Source organism: Aureobasidium pullulans (genome assembly GCF_000721785.1).
Source record: "Aureobasidium pullulans EXF-150 unplaced genomic scaffold scaffold_30, whole genome shotgun sequence".
NCBI lineage: Eukaryota > Fungi > Ascomycota > Dothideomycetes > Dothideales > Saccotheciaceae > Aureobasidium > Aureobasidium pullulans.
Window position 1 is genome coordinate 157,911 of NW_021941050.1, and position 12,472 is coordinate 170,382.

A 12,472-nucleotide genomic window follows, 5' to 3' on the forward strand; every position below is an offset into this window, starting at 1 on the left:
CATGCACTTGAGGTTGGCCGCTTGCGTTTCGTGACGGTAGTGGCACGAACATGTCATCCCAAGGACAGCCGCTATCGTCAAGCAACAAATGCTGGGGTGGTCCCGACCCGAACCCCTCCATCGATGCCCCACAAGCCGACCTTGATTTCACACTCTTCATACCTCAAGTTAGTGCCCTAAGCATTCGGCATGGTGCCAAGTACAATTCCCGTTGTCTTTACCAACCTCACGGATACTTGTCGTCGTCACGAGGCATGGAAGTGGCTTGCTCGAGCGGAGAACGGGCATCATAGAGGGTTAAACGTCGGACACATCCAAGCCATCGCAACGGCAATACTCTATGGCAGATGATTTTGCCCTCCCATCGGTGCTAATTGCGGGTCGTTCACCATACGGCAGACCACCTTCGGCCTGATTGCCGGCACTCGAACCTTGATGTCTGGCGAAATGGCCATCTAAAATCGGCAAGGTCGGTCTGATCACTCCAGTTCATCGGCTTGGTATGCACGCGAGCACCCCGCTTTGGGTTCATGACTAAGGGCAGAGGTCGTTGCGATGCTGGGCTATGCTTTTAGGGCCCTCGAGGTAATTTCTGCCACTAAAAGTCCGTAAGTATAAATGTACTTCATGTCCACCTCTTGTAATCCACCAGCAACAGCCAACGCCTTGCATATCGACAAGAGATTGTACCGGTCTGATCCAAAGGCTTCTTCATCATGCGTTTCACCACGGAGCTGCTGGCCGTTGCGCTGGCCCTCGCAGATATTACCTCTGCTCAGAACTCAACATATAATGCTACTGCAGCTGCTCAAGCTAAATTGACTGCTGAGTTGGCCAACCTTGAGAAGTTCTGGTCATATGGAAGATCTCCTCCAGTGTATCCTACTCGTACGTTTAATCTAGACATTCAAGAAGTCTTCATACTGACCAGTCGCAGCTCAAGGAGCAGGCAGAGATGAGTGGGCCACTGCTTATGCAAAAGCAAAGACCTTGGTCGCTTCAATGACCGACTACGAGAAGAACAACATCACATATGGTGAGTGGCATGAGACAAGATTCAATGTTTTCCAAGTGACCAACAAATATAGGTTACACCTCGAAGACAAATGGCTGTGGTGGTAACAGCGGCTCTGTACCCAGAGTTGGTTTCCCTGGTCTCTGTCTCAGCGATGCTGGAAACGGTCTCCGTGGTACAGATGGTGTCACTGGTTTTGCTTCGGGTGTACACGTCGGAGCTACCTGGAACCGCAACCTCGCATACCAGAGAGCCCACTACATGGGTGCAGAGTTCAAGGCTAAGGGTGTCAACGTCCTCCTCGGACCCGTCGTTGGTCCTCTTGGTCGCGTTGCCGAAGGTGGCAGAAACTGGGAAGGTTTCAGCAACGACCCTTACCTTGCTGGTAGTCTGACTTTTGAGACTGTCAGAGGCATGCAGAACAATGTGGTTTCATGCATCAAGCATCTTATCGGAAACGAGCAGGAGCTCGACCGTAACCCTGCTGGAGTCAACGCCTCGATGTCTGCCAACATCGACGACAAGACCATGCACGAAATGTACATGTGGCCTTTCCAGGACGCTGTCCACGCTGGAGTCGGATCAGCCATGTGCTCATACCAGAGAGCCAACAACTCTTACGGATGCCAGAACTCCAAGGTCATGAACGGCCTCTTCAAGGGAGAGCTTGGCTTTGAGGGTTTCATTGTCTCTGATTGGGGTGCTCAGCACTCCGGTGTTGCCAGTGCTGATGCTGGTCTCGATATGGCTATGCCTAGCTCAGCCTACTGGATGAACGGCAACTTGAGCCAGGCCGTTACCAACGGATCTCTCGCTTCCACCAGACTTGATGACATGGCCACTCGTATCGTCGCTTCTTGGTACCATCTTGCCGAGTGGCAATACCCTGGCCACGGCATGCCTGTCAACCTGACCCTTCCTCACGAGTACGTCAATGCTCGCGACCCTGCCTCTAAGCCTAGCACCTTCCAAACTGCTGTTGAAGGTCATGTTCTTGTCAAGAACGTCAACAACGCTCTTCCCCTGAAGGCTCCCGGCTTCATCTCGCTCTTCGGTTATGATGGTATCGCACCTTCCAGCTACACTCCCGACAACTCGCCCGCCTTCACCCTGTCCAACTTCGGATTCTCGCCCGTCAGCGGTGTTAACAGCAGTGAACTTCTTATGCTGTTTGTCAGCCCTTCATCCATTCCTTCTGAGAACCTGCCCGGTATCGCCATGAACGGAACCATGGTAACTGGCGGTGGCTCTGGTGCTGCTCAGCCTGCTTACATCAGCGATCCGTTCAGTGCCATCACCGAGCAAGCAATGCAGGATGACACTTGGCTCCAGTGGGACTTCCACAGCCAGAATCCCGTCGTCCAGAGAGGATCTGAGGCCTGCCTTGTCTTCATCAACGCTTTCGCCACCGAGTCTTATGACCGTCCTTACCTGGAGGATGAGTACTCAGACGACATTGTTCTGAACGTCGCTGCTCAGTGCAACAACACTATGGTCATTCTTCACAATGCTGGTATTCGCACCATTGACGCATGGTACTCGAACCCCAACGTTACTGCCATCGTCTACGCACATCTTCCCGGACAAGATTCGGGCAAGGCTTTGGTCGAGGTTCTCTACGGAAAGCAGTCGCCTAGTGGTCGCATGCCTTACACTGTCGCCAAGAAGCCTGCTGATTACGGCAACCTGCTGCACCACCTCACTCCCGACAACACCAGCAACTACTACACCCAGGACAACTTCACCGAGGGTGTCTACATTGACTACAAGGCTTTCATCGCCCAGAACATTACTCCTCGCTTCGAGTTCGGATATGGTTTGACTTACACAACCTTCAACTACTCGTCGCTGCAGAGCAAGGTTCTCAGCAATGTCAGTACTGCCGAGTACCCTCCTAGCAGCCCCATCGCTCAGGGTGGTGTTGCATCCCTGTGGGATGTCATTGCTACTGTCGACTGCACCATCATCAACACTGGCTCAGTCACTGCCTCTGAGGTCGCTCAGCTGTACATCAACATCCCTGGTGGCCCTGCCAAGGTCCTTCGTGGATTCAACAAGCAAGGTGTCCAACCCGGCAAGAGCGTCAACTTCCATTTCGACCTCACCAGACGTGACCTGAGCGAGTGGGATGTTGTCAGCCAACAATGGCGCCTGCAATCTGGCAACTACCCCATCTATGTCGGCAAGAGTGTACTCGATATCCAGCTTACCGGTAGCCTCAGCATCTAATCTCGTCTATGAAATTGGAGAGAGGGAAGATGATACGATAAAACGATCAGCGTTGTAGTATTTTTAATGTATTTTAGCTAGCAAAAGCACTTGTATATAAGCAAAGCCAATCGATTGCGTAAAAGAACGTTTTCCCGTGCGCCGGCAGATTTGATTCGAGAACGGATGGAAGGGGCTTTGTGGCTGCCGTGTGCCGAGGCTTGGGCAGCGTGGCTGCCATGGAAGTTCCAAGTCGATGCATGGCAGAACAAAGGAACAAAGAGCGTTCTGCAGCTACTTCCTGTGTTGTGATCAGTTTTGATTGTTAGAGGCAAGCTGTAGAAGCGCGAGGTTGAGAAATGCTTGATTGACTTAGCCACCTATGTAATGTTTCAAATAGCAGAAGCAAAAAGGCTCAAAGGCATTCCAGTGATTTCGATGGTTCCGACGGGAACAGTTGAGAGCGACAACGGAAAGTCTAATAAGGACAATATGCGACACCAACGTGAGCGGCCCTTGGGCGTGAAGGAGAACGGCTTGTCCTGCAGCCGGCGTGGTCACGACTGGGCCAATCAAGGTGGAATGCTCGGAACAAGATCAGCCCATTCGCATCATCTTTGCGCCAAATCGAGGTTACCTTTCTCCGCAGCAGCCACACCAAGCCAAGAATCAAGGTCACCTTGATCTTTCTTTCCACTTCAAACCATCTCTAACATTCAATCCTCTCAACCAACTATACCGCCATCATCCATCTGCCAGCATCGACTATCGCACAGTGACCCCGCACGGCCGCCGCATCTCCCAGCCCACTCTATATTGCTCAACAAATAAACAAGCCGCCGTCGCATCTCCGCAATCATGCCCATCATCAGGAATCCCTTCCGTCGCACCGAGGACGCTGCGCGCGCCGTCGAGCCGCAACCCGAGCCTCGTCGCAATGTCTCTGCCCCGCGCTCAATTGACATCAAGGAGCCTGCTGAGTACAAGCTGAGTGGTTAGCATGCGCCCGGACGACCATGTTTCATCTGCCCATTGGACTGACATGTGATGTAGAAATCAACGACAGCGGCGTCTATCTTCCTGTATGCACCATCTCTCCCTACACTTCCGTTCCATTGCTGACGCGACCTTCCCAGCCATCACCCACCGAGCGCAAGAACTTCTGGTCGACCAAGTCAAACAGCTCCACCAACTCTTCTACCAACCACCGCGCCATGCTCAGCGATGAGCCTTTCAACATTTCTAGAGAATCTTTCGACTCATACAGACGTTCCTTTGTACGTCGTTATTTCTCACAAACACATTTTATCAAAGGCTAATTGTCTGTCTACAGGACATCTCAGCACGCTCTCCCGTCATCCCGCCCGAAGGCCGTCCCCGTCAATCTCTCGACTCATCATACCACCGCCAGCCCCCACGCAGTTCTCTGGCCCTCAACAGACCTCTACCAACCGCTGACGAAGGCTTCGAGGATGTCGGTCTTGAGGACCCCAAGCCGAAGAAGCGTGGTTTCTTGTCGCGCCTGACAGACAGCAACGACGATGGTTCAGATAGCAGACCTACATCAAGTCACCATGGTTTCCACTTCGGCAGCGGTCGTAAGCGAGGTCAAAGCGGTCAAGGTGCTGAATTGAAGCCTATGACTGACAAGTCAAGCGACGAGTAATCAACTTGATCATAATTTCTTTGGACTCTGGAATACAGGGCATCAATCTGGATTGGCCTACCGGGAAAGGCAGGGAATGGGACTGGGAACTATCCGACATGGATATGGGAATCTTTTATCTACAACTATTACAGGCGTTTTTTTGGGATGGAGTAGTGAAAGGAAGTGGTATCTTCTGAGTACTGGGGTTTATGGGCTACAAGTCCTCTTTTTGGACGATGATGGACACATTGATCCATAGTGTATATTTAGTGTACACGACATACGCAGTAATGAACGCTTTTTCACAAGCATCGAGTTACACTTTTGACTACTTGAGATTGAGAGGACGCTGAATCCAGACATGTCAGAAGACCGACCGGCTTGACGACCATCAGCAACTCGCCCATACCTCTTGAAACATCAACAGGATATCCGTCAACCTAGTAGCATACTACCTATCGCTGCTTCAAAACCATCACGGTAAACCCAAAACATGGCTCTTGGCGTTGTTCCAAAAATGGGGCAAATTGAAAGCCCGCGACTTCCGCCTCAAGCGCGCGCGTGCGGGAAAGTCTAGAACAAACAAGGCATAACAAACAACAAATCTCGCAACATCAGCAACAAGCAAGCTGCAACAGGGATTATCAGAAACAGCAAACACCCGAAAACCTAGATTGTGTTGCGAACCGAAGTATTCTTCGAGAATTGATACTGGAATATCCTGAGGGCCTGCGCATTGCATTGGTTTTGTGAAAGAAGCACATTTTTAGGTGTGGACAGAGACGAGCATTGACGACCAGATTTCTGAAAATGATGGTAAACACAATTTCGAATTGGGTCCATTGGAGTATATGACAAGCTGACTTTTGTGATTGGAAAAAAGAACTCACGTTCATTGCGTCGTCTAGCCGGCGATCATGCAGCTCTACACAACAACCCACTACCACCAAACTACCTCTTCGACCCCTCAGCACCATCAGAATCCGACCTCACATCCCTAGACATATTACTCGCAGGACCAAAAGCCACACCATACGAACACGGCGTCTTCAAATTGCATCTCAAGATCCCAACCACATATCCTCAGGAACCGCCAAAAGCATATTTTCGCGACAAGATTTTCCATCCGAATGTGGACGACAGGACTGGAGCTGTTTGTGTGGAGACGTTGAAGAGGGATTGGGATGTCAAGTTGACTTTGAGGGATGTGTTGGTGACGATTGCTTGTTTGTTGGTGCAGCCGAACGCGAGTAGTGCGTTGAATGCTGAGGCGGGTATGTTTCTGGAGCAAGGGGATTGGGGGCAGTTTGAGAAGAGGGCGAGGATGATGACCAAGTTCCAATCTGCTGTGCCGAAACACCTCAAGGAGGCTGTGGCGGAAGCACAGAGTAGGGGTGAAGAGAAGGAGGACCTGGAACGTAAAGATTCGGCGCTGAATTTGGGGTCTGCGCGAAGGGCGAGGAGGAGAGGAACGCCTTTGCCGAGAGAGATGATGGGGACGCCGGTCGAGAGTGGGAGGAAAGCGACGAGAGCAGACACGCCGCCTCCACCGCCTGTTACTCGAGCATCAGCACCTTCACGGCCCTTCGTGCGTCAATTTGCCAGAGATGATGTCTTTGGTGCTGTCCGTCTCCCTGCACCAAACGCCACCCCTATCATGGCAGACGACTCATCCGAACTCCTACCCGCCGAGCGAGACACATCCCCAATCATGGATCCAATCCCCCGACTATCACCACGACGCCAAGGACCTCCTCCAGCACCTCTGGTCGACGTCTCAATGACAGACTCGGAAGCAGAATACCCACCCTCACCCAAAAAGAGCCCTCAAAAGCAAACTCGCGACCCTAGCAACCTCAGCATCGAATACCCACCTTCACCGAAGAAGAGTCCGAAGAAACGAGCGGATTTCTCATTCCCCCCTCCCGCACGCCCGGAACCGAGTAGAGCAGAAAGCAGCCGCGCAGGAGCAGCACGTCAACTCCAATTCACCGCACCCAGAGAAGCTCAAAACACCCCTAGTATCATGGACTCATCCTCCCTACTAGAGCCAAACGTCACATTCGACCTAGGCACGGAAACAGAACCGGATACGGAGATTGAAGCGTCGTTTGAATTGCCAAAACGCAGGTCCGCTGTCGCGGCTAACAAAAGATTGGCTACACGACAAGCACGCACTCTTCGTCGTAAGCCAAAAATGACACCCCGACAAGATCTACCTCCGATACCTCAACTCAAGGCTTCGAGAAGACCATCTCCAGTAGCTACACCTCAACGTCCCGTCTCCCCAGCAAGCTCCTCTTTCCACGCTGCTCCTTCTTCTGTCGCCCAACATCAAGACCTCAGCAGTGTGATTCTGGAGCCGGTGGAGCAATTACAGGATAAGATCCGTAAATCTCAATCTCAGTCTCCGAAAGAGGTCAAAGAAAAAGCGTTGGAGAGGAAATTGTGGAGGCTTTGTGGTGGGGATATCGAGCGTTGGAATAGAGGTGATTTTGGAGGATTCTTTGAGATCAAGGGGGCGAGATGGTGATGTGTGTTGAAGAGGTCAAGGTCAAGGTCAGGAGAGAGGAGAATTTATGAACAGTAGAGGAAAAGAGTCTACAAAGTCGAGGTCTGGTGGGATCCTGTGGTGCATCTATCTTCCTAAGGTGGGTTGGTTTCTGGTTCTCTCTACACATCGCATTGTTGGAAAGGGATGGGTTGCGTGTGCATTTGCTTTTGCATTCATCGCGTTGTGGGCATTGGGATTTGCGTATTCGCATCAAGCATCATAGGCGTAAGATCAATCATTACAGATACTATTCTCATAACCTCCCCCTTTGACTCAAACACCAAAGTCGCTCGCTCGCTCACGGAAAACACTTTTCCCAATATAAACCAACTAAAACACAAAAACCTCAAACCATGAAATCTCTCATATCAGAATTACAAGATATACCCATCAACACTGGTAACGCACCCTAAACCTATGAAACTGTAGACTATAAACTTATAAACTTATAAACCGTATAACTTTAACCTCAAAACAGAAGAAAAAACACAATAACCACCTCCCCTTCAGAATCCACACAGAAAGTCATCATTTTGTCGAAGATGGGGCAAAAGCATGTTTGGATACAGAAAGTCTGTCTTTTGGATATCGTCAACTAGGTGCTTCAGGAAACGCAAGCAACACTATACTCAACTCACCAGAAGGGTAAAAGAGGGGGGGAAAACTGCAAAATGATCTTTGTTTGCCCTGTGAAGAGGACGGACTGTTGTTAAGGAACTGCAGAAGAGACGAAAAAAAAGGTAACATTGTGTGCTTGGGTGTGTGGGTTTCCTCACTTATGGGGTTACCTGATGATATCCTTCCATGCTGCTTTCATACCTTGACCGGTCTCATGTAGAATTTCGCCGATCGAAGAGAAATCTTCTGGTTCGAATGAATTCACAAATTCCTGGGTGTTGAAAAGTCCTCTTTTGATGATATTGCCCGAGCGCCTTTCCTGCTCTAGCCTTTTCTGCTCCAGCCTTTCCCTCTCCAGCCTCTCTCCCTCCTGCCGTTTCCGCTGCCTCGTGTTCTCGTTGTGCTTCAGCCGCTTCTCTCGAGACTCTTCATAACGCTTCATGTCTCTTTCGTACTTTCGCCATTCCTCCTGATTCTTTTCAAACCGCTTTATATCTAGCTTGAACTGGCAGCTTTTCTGTAGCCTCTTCTGTAGCAGTATAGGTAAACCAGACTAGGGCTCGAACTTGGGCTGGTACTTCTCGCATGCTGCATCGAAGGCTTCCTTCTTGGCTGCAAGACCTTGGAGAAGCTCAGTCTCCTCACCACCCTTGGTACCTTGTAGTTTCTTCTTCATCTCAGCGGCTCTTTCGACATCCCCTGTGGCGGTAAACAGAACGACAGCGTTGGCCAATGCGGTGGTGTTCTCAGGCTCGACATCCAGAGCCTGTTGCAAGGCAGTCTCGGCCTCTGGGTATCTGCCCAAATGTAACTCTGACACTGCTTGTGCGACCAATGATGTGACAGCGGACGAACCAGGTGCCTGGGCCAACTCTTCAAACACATAAAATGCTTGTTGGTACTTTGCGTCACCCCCTTCACGGAGACTGATCCAGCTCTCTGCCAAATTGACAAGCAGTGCGTCTTGTGCGAATGAGCGAGCGGACTTTGCTTCCTTTGCTGCGAGGTCGGCGCGGTTATTGCTAAGGTGAATCTGGGTCGACATGGCTACGGCATCAAGACTGCCTTGGTGTTGGGAGAGAAGAGCGATGGCTTCGTCGGTCTTGCCTGCACGGGCGAGGACGGCACCGCAAAGAAGCTGGACTGAGAGGTTGTCGCTGTTGCTCTGCGACAGGGATTCGGCTTGCGATACGGCGGAGTCGGAGGTGAAAGATGAAGCAGCGTACGAAGCGTAGACCTTTACGGCAGCGAGAGAAGGGTCTGAGGAAGCGTCCGAGGAGGAGATGGAAGACGATACGGAATCATAATCTTGCAGGGCGAGTTGGGCGCGGTATTTGAGGATTTGGGCAGAGGGCTGGTTAGGAGCGCTGAAGATTGACGTGTCGAAGTCGATGACTTGTTGATATTGGCCTTGGACGAAGGCTGTGTGCATGTTCACCAGCTCTGATCAAAGGTTAGACGGGTGCTCAGGAGCTGTGTTTAGGGCTGAGGGGCTGTTGTTGTACCTCCTTCTGATGAGTAGGGGTCCATGGTTGCAGTCGCGTGTTGTTTGGATACGATGAAATGAGAATACTTGGTTGCAGTAGAATACGAGGCGGTGAGTTGGTTGTGAATTGAGGAATAGCGTGATCAAGTGGGGGATGCGAGTGGATGAATGTAAACTTGTCCCTTGATGGCCAAAGCTGGGGAGATGGTGATGCAAACAATGCAAACTGCCACATAACCCACACCTCGATTGCTCCTTCCTGACTTACCAGCTTCACCACCTGCTCAAACGAACGCATCAAATTGCAAGATGCTTTTGACAGATTATGGCACGCCCGGTGAGAGCCGCTGTAGCCGCCATTCCCATTTAGCAGTCAGATTCGTCTTGAAAACCACAGTGCTTCTTGGTGGCCCTCTCCATGTTGCAGTCCACCATATTGGGAAGCCTTGATCTTACCATGCTATCAATACTCTTGCTCTTGCCATATGAGTACCCAGCCAGGTCTAGTCCATATCGTCTGGTCTCGATATCTTAACCACAGGAAGTACCCAACTAATGTCGACACGCAAAGTCCTTCCGAGATGCGCCGAATCCTTCATTGAGAGACTTATCTTGTTGTTGTGACGAGCCCTCTTTGGCCATGTCTCAATATGGAGAACACACTCTGCAATGAGATCTAAAGCTTACAATCTTGAACTTCTAGTAGGAGGTTTCGGGACGCTAACTTCTGAGCTGGCCTGGACGTCAAAATGTCAGGTTGTTGACAAAGCCATCGAAGCCTCGACGTTCTGATGTCTCGATCGCATGCCCATCTCATTCAAAGCAATGTAGCATGCTAAAAGAACAGAATCGCAACAGATCCTGGGATATGCTGATCTAGAATACGATAGGCCACCCCGCCAGACCCGAGTCCGTCATACAATATCTTGAGCTCTGTTAGCAGCTATAAATTCGACACCGCGGTCTTGTAAGCTCCCTACGAATCTTCGGTATAACCAGATCGTCGTACGTCTCGCTGCCAACCCGAGGCGGTCCACGCTTTCCAAATGCTCGGCGACCACGTCGAATTATGAGTTGTTGCACGTAGCTGCCACTTGAGACCCTCACTCGAACTCTGAGAACAACACGGAGTTTTCAATTTCACAAGGCCGAGAAGCGGCGTTAGATGCTCGGCATGTCTGACTCTTATTATTCGCAATTTCTGCAACATCGCTTTTACTTGCGCACCCGCTTCCTAATTCCTTACCCCGACATCCACTTTCACCATCCCGGCATGTCGACCGCTCGCCCTAAGCGCAACCGCGCTCAAGTCAACTACGTTGAGCCTACCGAGCTTGACGACGACATCGCTGTGGAAGATGACCCTATCGAGGTCGAAGCCGCCGCCGAGCCTGTCGACGACCAGTCACCGGACTCCGACTCCGACAGCTCTGACGGCGAGCCCGACGCCGATGAGTTCACCACCGACAAGGTAGGCACCGAACGAATGCGCAGCAATCCAGCGTCTAACATGTGACTGCACAGAGAAAGATGAAGGCCCAGGAGAAGGCGCTGAAGAAGAAGAAGGCAGCCAAGAAGGCAAAGAAGGCCAACAAGGCTAAGAAGATCAAGGATGTCCCCTTCCCCTTCATGGACCTGCCTCCAGAGATCCGCGTCATGATCTACAAGGAAGCCCTCGTCGAGTCCGCCAGGGAGCTCACCTATGCCAGCAAAGGCCATGGTCGCAACTTCTTCCGCGGTTACACGGTCAAGAAGCCCACTCGCTGGGGTTCTCACAAGATTCTTGTCAAGCATGAGAAGACCAACGAGCAGAAGCGCACCTCGCTCCAGCCCGTCCTCTTGCGCGTCTGTAAGGCTTTCAGAGATGAGGCTCTCCCCTTCTTCTATGGTCAGAAGTTCCACTTCGCCACCCCCGCCACTCTGCAACTGTTCCTTGCTCGTATCAGTCCTATCAACCGCATGTTGCTGCGTCACATCGTTCTTCGTGGCTGGGCTGACTGGAACATCTGCGCCAAGGACCTCCACCACGTCTTTGCGATGCTCACCTCGGCCACCAACATCAAGTCTATCCTCCTCGACCGCATCATCGTTGGCAAGACCGACGGTAACCGCCACATGCACGGTGGAGACAAGTTCTGGGAAGACATTCAATGGTGGGCCGATGCTGTTGACAGTGCTCATGGGAAGGTTGCTGCCAAGGATGTTCTCAAGATCAAGGATATCTGCTTTGGCTCAGTCGAGGAGATCAAGAACAAGGAGAAGGATTACATCAAGCGCAAGAAGTCCTTCATGGCCAACCTCAAGTTCTCGGTCAAGCCTACCGACAAGCCCGTCGAGCACCCTGCCGAGGTTGCCGTTGCCGTTGAGGAGGCATCCGACGGCCCTGAGTAGATTTTCTTCTCCCGGAGGATTGCTGCCGTTCTGCTGTTTTGCTCTCTGGTGAGTTCCAATGCTCGTCATTGTTCTGCGATTACACTACGCTTTTTGCGGTCATTGCATGCTGTTGCTCGACCCTTATGGTCTTTCATCACATTCTGCATGCAAATTAGCTGATAATACATCCCGTTGCTCATGCTTCCTGTGTCAAACCGTTCTCTGCTTTTCTGACCGTTAACCCAAATTTGTACTGTTGTAAACGAGAGCATTGTGTTCCACTCCCCCTATCTTGTTAAACTACTGGGCTCTCATTGATTCCGCTCCTTGGTGATGTCCCGAGTCATCAAAACGCCGGAAGCAGACGCAAAATGGACTGATTCACGGAGGGCCGCAACAAAACAGCTTTTCACAGACTCTTGAAGTGCAGAGTCCTGCCGCCTGCAACGTACTCTGGAGCATCTCCTCCGACATGCGTTCACGTACTAGTGCGATGTCTGATTCCGAGGTGAGCGAGGTGAGATCCTGGAAGGCTCGAGAAATCCTGAAAGTCGGGCGCGAACTTCTTCC

General features: G+C 51.3%; 6 protein-coding genes across 6 annotated transcripts; 4 read left to right on the forward strand and 2 right to left on the reverse strand.

Moving 5' to 3' along the window:
- Window positions 1-716: 716 nt before the first annotated feature.
- On the forward strand, window positions 717-3,703 carry M438DRAFT_369233 (putative glycosyl hydrolase; the record flags this gene model as incomplete). Its single annotated transcript, XM_029908099.1, has 3 exons — window positions 717-888; window positions 938-1,036; window positions 1,089-3,703. 3 exons carry the CDS (start codon window positions 717-719, stop codon window positions 3,242-3,244), a joined length of 2,427 nt encoding a protein of 808 aa, XP_029755942.1. The 3' UTR covers window positions 3,245-3,703.
- A 67-nt stretch (window positions 3,704-3,770) lies between these two features.
- On the forward strand, window positions 3,771-5,078 carry M438DRAFT_349468 (uncharacterized protein). The gene is made up of 4 exons (XM_029906404.1): window positions 3,771-4,217; window positions 4,277-4,305; window positions 4,360-4,500; window positions 4,557-5,078. Exons 1-4 carry the CDS (start codon window positions 4,082-4,084, stop codon window positions 4,887-4,889), a joined length of 639 nt encoding a protein of 212 aa, XP_029755943.1. The 5' UTR covers window positions 3,771-4,081; the 3' UTR covers window positions 4,890-5,078.
- Window positions 5,079-5,486: 408 nt separating this feature from the next.
- M438DRAFT_409278 (uncharacterized protein) lies at window positions 5,487-7,527 on the forward strand. Its single transcript, XM_029910006.1, has 2 exons — window positions 5,487-5,687; window positions 5,755-7,527. Exons 1-2 carry the CDS (start codon window positions 5,682-5,684, stop codon window positions 7,402-7,404), a joined length of 1,656 nt encoding a protein of 551 aa, XP_029755944.1. The 5' UTR covers window positions 5,487-5,681; the 3' UTR covers window positions 7,405-7,527.
- Window positions 7,528-7,867: 340 nt separating this feature from the next.
- On the reverse strand, window positions 7,868-8,662 carry M438DRAFT_141750 (uncharacterized protein). Its single transcript, XM_029898894.1, has 2 exons — window positions 8,245-8,662; window positions 7,868-8,003 (listed from the first exon to the last, which is right to left on the reverse strand). The coding sequence occupies exons 1-2, from the start codon at window positions 8,483-8,485 to the stop codon at window positions 7,954-7,956; spliced, it is 291 nt and encodes a 96-aa protein (XP_029755945.1). The 5' UTR covers window positions 8,486-8,662; the 3' UTR covers window positions 7,868-7,953.
- On the reverse strand, window positions 8,597-9,573 carry M438DRAFT_378013 (uncharacterized protein; the record flags this gene model as incomplete). Its single annotated transcript, XM_029908766.1, has 2 exons — window positions 8,597-9,486; window positions 9,549-9,573. The coding sequence occupies 2 exons, from the start codon at window positions 9,571-9,573 to the stop codon at window positions 8,597-8,599; spliced, it is 915 nt and encodes a 304-aa protein (XP_029755946.1).
- Window positions 9,574-10,802: 1,229 nt separating this feature from the next.
- On the forward strand, window positions 10,803-11,920 carry M438DRAFT_339537 (uncharacterized protein; the record flags this gene model as incomplete). The annotated part of the gene is made up of 2 exons (XM_029904226.1): window positions 10,803-11,000; window positions 11,054-11,920. 2 exons carry the CDS (start codon window positions 10,803-10,805, stop codon window positions 11,918-11,920), a joined length of 1,065 nt encoding a protein of 354 aa, XP_029755947.1.
- Window positions 11,921-12,472: the final 552 nt, after the last annotated feature.